At 41.7% G+C, this 7,411-nt stretch overlaps 2 protein-coding genes across 2 annotated transcripts; one reads left to right on the plus strand and one right to left on the minus strand.

Annotated features, from left to right (window-relative positions):
• Window positions 1-481: 481 nt before the first annotated feature.
• LOC119767572 lies at window positions 482-1,652 on the plus strand. Its single transcript, XM_038256460.1, has 2 exons — window positions 482-489; window positions 557-1,652. The coding sequence occupies exon 2, from the start codon at window positions 559-561 to the stop codon at window positions 1,612-1,614; it is 1,056 nt and encodes a 351-aa protein (XP_038112388.1). The 5' UTR covers window positions 482-489; window positions 557-558; the 3' UTR covers window positions 1,615-1,652.
• LOC6032483 lies at window positions 1,630-2,974 on the minus strand. Its single transcript, XM_001843022.2, has 2 exons — window positions 2,919-2,974; window positions 1,630-2,845 (listed from the first exon to the last, which is right to left on the minus strand). The coding sequence occupies exon 2, from the start codon at window positions 2,842-2,844 to the stop codon at window positions 1,702-1,704; it is 1,143 nt and encodes a 380-aa protein (XP_001843074.1). The 5' UTR covers window position 2,845; window positions 2,919-2,974; the 3' UTR covers window positions 1,630-1,701.
• Window positions 2,975-7,411: the final 4,437 nt, after the last annotated feature.

The following is a 7,411-nucleotide window of genomic DNA, read 5'->3' on the forward strand; positions in this document are numbered from 1 at the left end:
AAATGAGTGATACAAAAGCTATCAATTGATTATCTCTGCATAAAAAACCTCTTACAGTACAGCGACCGTCACTGTAGCTTGTGAGATCTTCCCTTGCGTCTTGTGATTCCCAGTGATGGCATTCTCTCTCTATCACTCCTCTCATTTTCCTCTACTTTGCGCTCTCACCGCTGAGACTCTCAATCTCTCCAAAAACTGCACTGTTGCGGTTGGATGATCGAGAAAAAGAATGAGAGGGAATGAGAGAGAAAAAGGAAATGTAAATCGCGACTGTGTCAACAGAAAAACGTGTTCGGCTATGTTCGGCGCAGATATTGTCTTTATTCCACCAAACCGAAGTGCGCAACAGATCTGTTCCGCAAAAAAATCTGTTGCGCAGTCTCTCTGTCGAAGTGTCAAGCTAAATTTCAGTATTCCCCTGTTAGCGTGTAGCCGATCTGAATTGACGTTTCTCGAGATTGTTTTGGTTGTTCGACTTTTGGATTTTCGGTACGTATATAAGTTTTCTTACTCTAAATAAGTTAAAATCTCCGATATTTTCCATTTGAATCACTAGGAATGGCCAACGTAATTATGCAGAATGTTCGTCGGCAGCATGCAAGCACGAACACAATTTATCATGCGTTGTATGGCCATTTTTATCTTGGCATTTCAAAAATCATGCTGGCTAAAATCTATGGCAAGGCCTTATCAACGATCTGCGAATGGTTCAAAAAATTCAGTTCAACTGGCGGCGTTAATCGCAAGAAACGGGACCAGGTGTACAAAAAGTTTAGAGCAGCAATGAGAGCTTGGATTGTCGAACTTTACAGCCGTAGCCCGATTTTGTTTCTGGACGAGGCGCAAGAATTGTTCCAGCGCAAATTTAAAATGTCAATCAGCACATCATCTATTTGCACTATTCTGCACGAAGCCGGGATGTCATGGAAGACTATCGAAAGAAGAGCGATCCAGATCCGGGATGACGAAATTGTGCGATACGTGAGGGAGCTGCTGTCTATTCCCTGGGATCTGTTCAACTTGGTCTTTCTCGACGAAGTCAGTTTTGATAACCGTGATATGCTTCGTACGAAAGGCTACGGAATTGTTGGCGAGAAGGTTATTTTCCGAGGGGAGTTTTGCCGAAAACCCCGAGCATCATTATTGTGTTTCCTTGGCTCCGGTGGAGTTCTGGAAAGCTTCTGGACCGAGGGCACTTTCACGCGGGCAAAGTTTTTTCAGTGCTGCCGTGATTTTGCCCTCAAGAACAAGAAGGTCCAATGCTATCCAGGATTTCATTCCGTCTGGATCTTGGACGGGGCCAAGATCCACTGCGATCAACATATAGTGAAGTACCTCAGGACGATTGGCATTTTGCCAATATTCCTCCCGGCCTACTGTCCGTTCTTTAACCCGGTGGAGATTGTGTTCGGGTTGATTAAACGGGATTTACAGCGAAACCATCGACACAACGAACCCGTGATGCACGAAATTCTTGACGCGATCAATCGGTTCCGAATTTATCCGTGCGTAAAACTGTTCGAGCACTGTGGATACTATGCTGGAGGAACTTTCTTGCCGGAAAAGGGTTTGGAACAGAACCCGAAGAAATTCGGCTTGAATGTTTTGCCATAATTGATGCGAATAATAAACATACGACCTAGCATACGACTAAAAAAAGTTTATTTCGAGTATAAAAGTGATAAAATCACAATGAAGCATTCATTCATGGTCAGAATCCCGTCTGTCCGTAACTTGGGATGCCAGGTGCTGGCTCAACTCGTTCTCTTCAGGCTGAACTGCTGTTTCCATCGCGGCCGTAATATCCGCGCTTGCCTTTGTCTCTGCCTCCAGCAACTCGATCTTCTTAAACGCCCCTTGCAGCAAATTCAAAGCTGCAGACAAATCGATTTTGATGTCGGCGACCTGCTTAGTCCAGCGCGCATTCATCGTGTTGGCGACCACCATTCCACGATGAACTGAGTCCAGTCGGGCTGCTTCTGAAACACCAACCCAGCGGAAATACTTTGAGATCATGGTCGGGGGGTTCGCTTCCTTTTTCATCGTTTCCTGTTTGTGCGCTGCTGATCCGTGTATGATGCTGGCCCACAACATCCATGAACTAAAATGTCCATCCAAGTGTTGGTGCCCATCACGAAGCTCATTAGCTAGAGCTGCCTCGTCGACGGTAGAATTTGCCCCAGCTCGATCTGGCCTGGATGGAGCGATTAGCCTCTTCAAAACATCGTTGAACTGCGCACTTGATTCAACATTAGTTGAATACGCATGAACAAGAATCTTAATTGACTTTCCTCGCCACTTCTGCAACAACTTCGGGGTCAGACTTCTCAGCTCGTACATTTTTTTGACCGTCGCGTCCTGGACCGTTATAAAGCAATCCACCGATTCTCGGCCAGGCTTCTCTTCATCAGCCCACATTGGGACGTCGTCGTCGAAAATGATCTTGCGTTTCACCAGGCTCACGCCAGATTCCCACAAAGAATCGATTATATCTCCAACCGATTGCCCGCAGACCGTTTTCACGAAACACTCCTTCGGTCTGAGCTGGTTTTTGAAATTACGCTGGCAAAAAACGCCTTCAAACGAAAAAAGGTCCTCGCCGCCTGGTCTGGTGATTTCCAGAACTTGGGATCGATTTTGCGACGGTTCTCCTTCTACTTGAACTTCCTCTTCTTGATCATCCTTACTTTCGTTTCCGTCTTCGACGGAGTCGTCCTCGGTCGATTCGGCATCGACGCGTTCGTCTGCAAACGGATCATAATCAATGTCAACCGGATCCCGGAGGTATTCCGTCTCTTCATAATCATCGTACTCCATCTCCGACTGTTCCTCGGCACTGTCCATTCTGAAAATCAACGAAAATGGTGGTATTATTATCAAATTTAAGCTCGATTTATCAAAAACGCTGAAAAACGTACTCTTTCTAAGAAAAACGGTTCCAAATGTTTCAACAATCACGCGTGTTTTGATGCGGTTGATTTTTTTTGTGACAGATGACAACATAAAAATACTACACTCTAAACGGGATCCCATTAATTTGTTTCGCTAGTGTTGAGTGGTGACCTTGGGAGATGCGCTCATAATTTGATTTTTGTCTGCATTCACAATAATATCAATACGGAGAGCAGAGCAGTTGTATTTGGGGCATGGGTATTCAGGATTGATAATTGTAGTTGCTGAGAGCTGATATTTTGATATTTTTACTACACTGGTGGCATTCCATTCATAAAACATTGCTAAGCGTGAGTTTCATTAGTTTCAAATTGTTAAGTCATTAAATATTTTGTAAAAAAATATGTTCTCCTGGAGAGAACCAGAGATTGTTTAGACCCGCAAGATTTTTTTTTCCGATTTGGGGCATTTCAACGGTCAATTAAAAAACTAACTTAATCCACCTATGTGGTTGGAGCCTTCCTCACTTATTACCAACAATGGCTGATATGATGGAATTGTACAAAAAATTCATCTAGTTTTATGATCCGGAATAAAAAAGTACATAAATATCACTTAAGTGGCCATATCTCGAGACAGGGTTGCCATATCTTTAATGTTTTAGACTCGTTGGAAAGGTCTTTTGATAACCTAACTAACGATGGGTTGGATGGTGGATCCGAACATAGTTTACATACATTCAAGTGAGATCCGGCATCCAAAAAGTACATCAATATCACTTAAGTGGGGATATCTCGAGACAGGGTTGCCAGATCTTCAATGTTTTGGACTCGTTGGAAAGGTATTTTGATAACCCAACCAACGATGGGTCAGATGAAGGACCTGGACATAGTTTACATACATTTAAGTGAGTTCCGGCTTCCAAAAAGTACATCAATATCACTTAAGTGGGCATATCTCGAGACAGGGTTGCCAGATCTTTAATGTTTTAGGCTCGTTGGAAAGATCTTCTGATAACCTAACCAACGATGGGTTGGATGGTGGATCCGGACATAGTTTACATACATTTAAGTGAGATCCGGCATCCAAAAAGTACATCAATATCACTTAAGTGGGGATATCTCGAGACAGGGTTGCCAGATCTTCAATGTTTTGACTCGTTGGAAAGGTCTTTTAATAACCCAACCAACGATGGGTCGGATAGTGGATCCGGACATAGTTTACATACATTTAAGTGAGTTCCGGCTTCCAAAAAGTACATCAATATCACTTAAGTGGGCATATCTCGAGACAGGGTTGCCAGATCTTTAATGTTTTAGGCTCGTTGGAAAGATCTTCTGATAACCTAACCAACGATGGGTTGGATGGTGGATCCGGACATAGTTTACATACATTTAAGTGAGATCCGGCATCCAAAAAGTACATCAATATCACTTAAGTGGGGATATCTCGAGACAGGGTTGCCAGAGCTTCAATGTTTTGGACTCGTTGGAAAGGTTTTTTGATAACCTAACCAACGTTGGGTGGGATGGTGGATCCGGACATAGTTTACATACATTTAAGTGAGATCCGGATATATGTGAAAACACATTTTTATACATAACTTTTGAACTACTTATCGAAACTTCAATCTGTATAAAACTCGATCTATGGGACCCTAAACCAAGTCGAATGCAACAGGTTCGGGTCAAATCGGTTCAGCCAGTGCCGAGAAACATGAGCTAGTTTGTTGGTCACATACATACATACACACACACATACACACACACATACACACACACATACACACAGACATTTGTTCAGTTTTCGATTCTGAGTCGATATGTATACATGAAGGTGGGTCTACGACGTTTTTATACAAAGTTCATTTTTAGAGCAGGATTATAGCCTTACCTCAGTGAGGAAGGCAAAAAATCGAAAATAAAAAAAAATTGGGTATTTTAGAAATTAAACTTTCAGTGATAAAAAGTTCAATACAAAAACCGGATTTGTTATTACGTTTACTCATTTTTCCGGTAAGTCTTAATTATCATAACATGCAATTTTGCCGAAGACAGAAAAGTGATCAGAAATCAGAACAAACATTCACATATTTAACGGAGACTTGAAAAAACTAGAGACACAAAATGACTTATTTTGACACATGTGAAATTATCAGTTAATTTTAAATGTTTCACAATTGTGGAAGGTACAAAAATATTCCATAATTATGGTCCAGGCAGTTTGGAGGCAGTGCATTTCGAAATCCTGTAATGTTTGATATTTTTAATCACTTTTTTTATTAGGAGTTACATTCATAATTATCTCGAAAAATGCAACAATGACTGTCAATAATTCGAAATTGTCCAATTTTTGGTCGGTACCTATACAATTTATCAGGTGTGATTTGGACTTACGACGCTATATGTTTTCTTAAAAGATGGTCAAATTGACAAAAATATGTTTTTTAATTGTTTCATTCTTGATAAGTAAGTTATTTTAACTTGATAAAACTAAAACAGGTTGAAACAACAATGAACTCAACATCGACACGACACATTCTGTTAAACAAAACAACTTGCTAAACAAATTTATTTGCAAGGAAAATCCCACCACGATGGCGAGTGCTTTTCCCTGTTTTGAGGGATAGCATAAATTGGATTTTGCAGTTTTCGACAAGGTTTATCGCAGTATCTGGGCGCGTTCGGCCCCAAGTTTGGTTTGTTTGCCGTCCCAAGGACATGTGATTCAGCTGATGTGCGCACAAGGGGCTTTGTCACGTAAAAACAATAAGTTAGATTTGCGTGTCTGGCAACGTGTGCTCTCCGCTGACTTGTTTTTCGAAGCGAGCAAAAAACTGTTCGTGTATTGTGATATTTTAAACATTTTTTTTTGTAAGATAGCTTCAGCAAACCCTTGCAAGAAACCTTTTTTGAGCAAATAACGAAATAAACAAGTGCACACACTCAGCTAAAAAGGATGACCCTGCGGGCGCCACGCAAACACGTGAGACTACGCCCCAGGGCTTGGGAACCAAAATGAAATTGTGCAAACTTTTCGCAGGAAGCCTTCTCAAGAGCCGTAATGCGACAGATTGCGTCGCAGAATTTGCCTTTGTCAACTTGAGAGGTAAAATGCACTTTGCCTTTTTTTCACGTGTCCCCCGGACGGCTGAAACCTGCTCCATTTGTCGTCGTAAATACAACAAGAGCAGAACTAGAGACAAAAACAGAACTGACTGCACACACTCACCCAAAAAGAACAGACGCAAAAGTGCCCTCCAGGATCAACCGCACTTGGAGAACAACAAACAGGAAAAAATAGGGGCATAATAACCATTTTTCAGTGAGATGCGCTGCAACAACGACGACGACGGCCATGCGCAAAACTTTGAACTTTTGGGACGACGACGACGACGACGATGAAATGTTCTGCAACCACGTACGGGTCGTTACGGTTGACGCAAAAAGGGTCGACTGTTCGCTGCTAGATATCTCGGGTGGTCTGGTGGCCAAAAAAAGTGTTGTGTGTGGTTCTTTTGTAGTTTTGAGCCTGTGTTGCTGTCTAATCTTAGAAGGTTGGCGGATACAATTCTCGAAGAATCCCACTCTTATTTTCTGAATGTTACTTACGTGAAGGTCCTCTGAAATTAATACATATATTTTACAAAAAATAAAAACAAACCGTCTACTTTAACGACCCCCTTGTCTTTCGTGGTTTGTTAGAGAAAAAGTGAAACTACACGGAGAAAAAAGAGTTCTTAAAATCGTGAACAAGCGTTCATGAAAATGGGAACCTCGAACAAAGTGTTCAAATTCCATGGTACGATTTTGAAAAACGTACCATGAAATTTGAACACTTTGTTCGTGGTTCTCATTTTCATGAACGCTTGTTCACGATTTTGGGAACTCTTTTTTCTCCGTGTAGTAGGTATCAAAAATATGTTCTGAATTGGATCAAATTGTTAATTTTGTAGAAAAAATGGCTTTGTCAAACTTAACTTTTATCAGAAAAGTTGATTTTCTTTTGCATTATTAATAATTTAAGAAATATTTTATTTGCCTAATGCTTGAAAAAATACTAATATCTGATAATTTTTTCTCAACACTTTTTCTCAGTTTAAACCTACCACGTTTTCAAACCCATCAAACTTAATCCTCTCCTTGGGAAAACCCCTTTGAACTCGGGAAAACGACTCCCCCGAAATAATGTACACATGACTAGCATTCCGGTTGACACGCTCCAGGGAATACTTAGAATAGCGAAGCCGCCCAAAACACGGCCAAGTCGGAAAAGTTCCCGTGGATTCCGTCCGCCGACGCATCTCCTCGTTCGGTGGTCGGTAGTTTGGCTACCCCGGCCGGAACTCTGAAAGCTTTTTACGGTACATCTCCCAAGATAAGCCATTATTCGTTTAGTCTTTCGTTTATGCTATTTTTTGCTCCCTACATTGGGAGGTAGGAAGTGAAGGGGGAGGGGGTATTCTATGTTTAGCTGTGAGGTTGACCCCCTCGCCCTCCTTTGCTCCTCAACAGTAGTT

Source organism: Culex quinquefasciatus, chromosome 2 (assembly GCF_015732765.1).
Source record: "Culex quinquefasciatus strain JHB chromosome 2, VPISU_Cqui_1.0_pri_paternal, whole genome shotgun sequence".
NCBI lineage: Eukaryota > Metazoa > Arthropoda > Insecta > Diptera > Culicidae > Culex > Culex quinquefasciatus.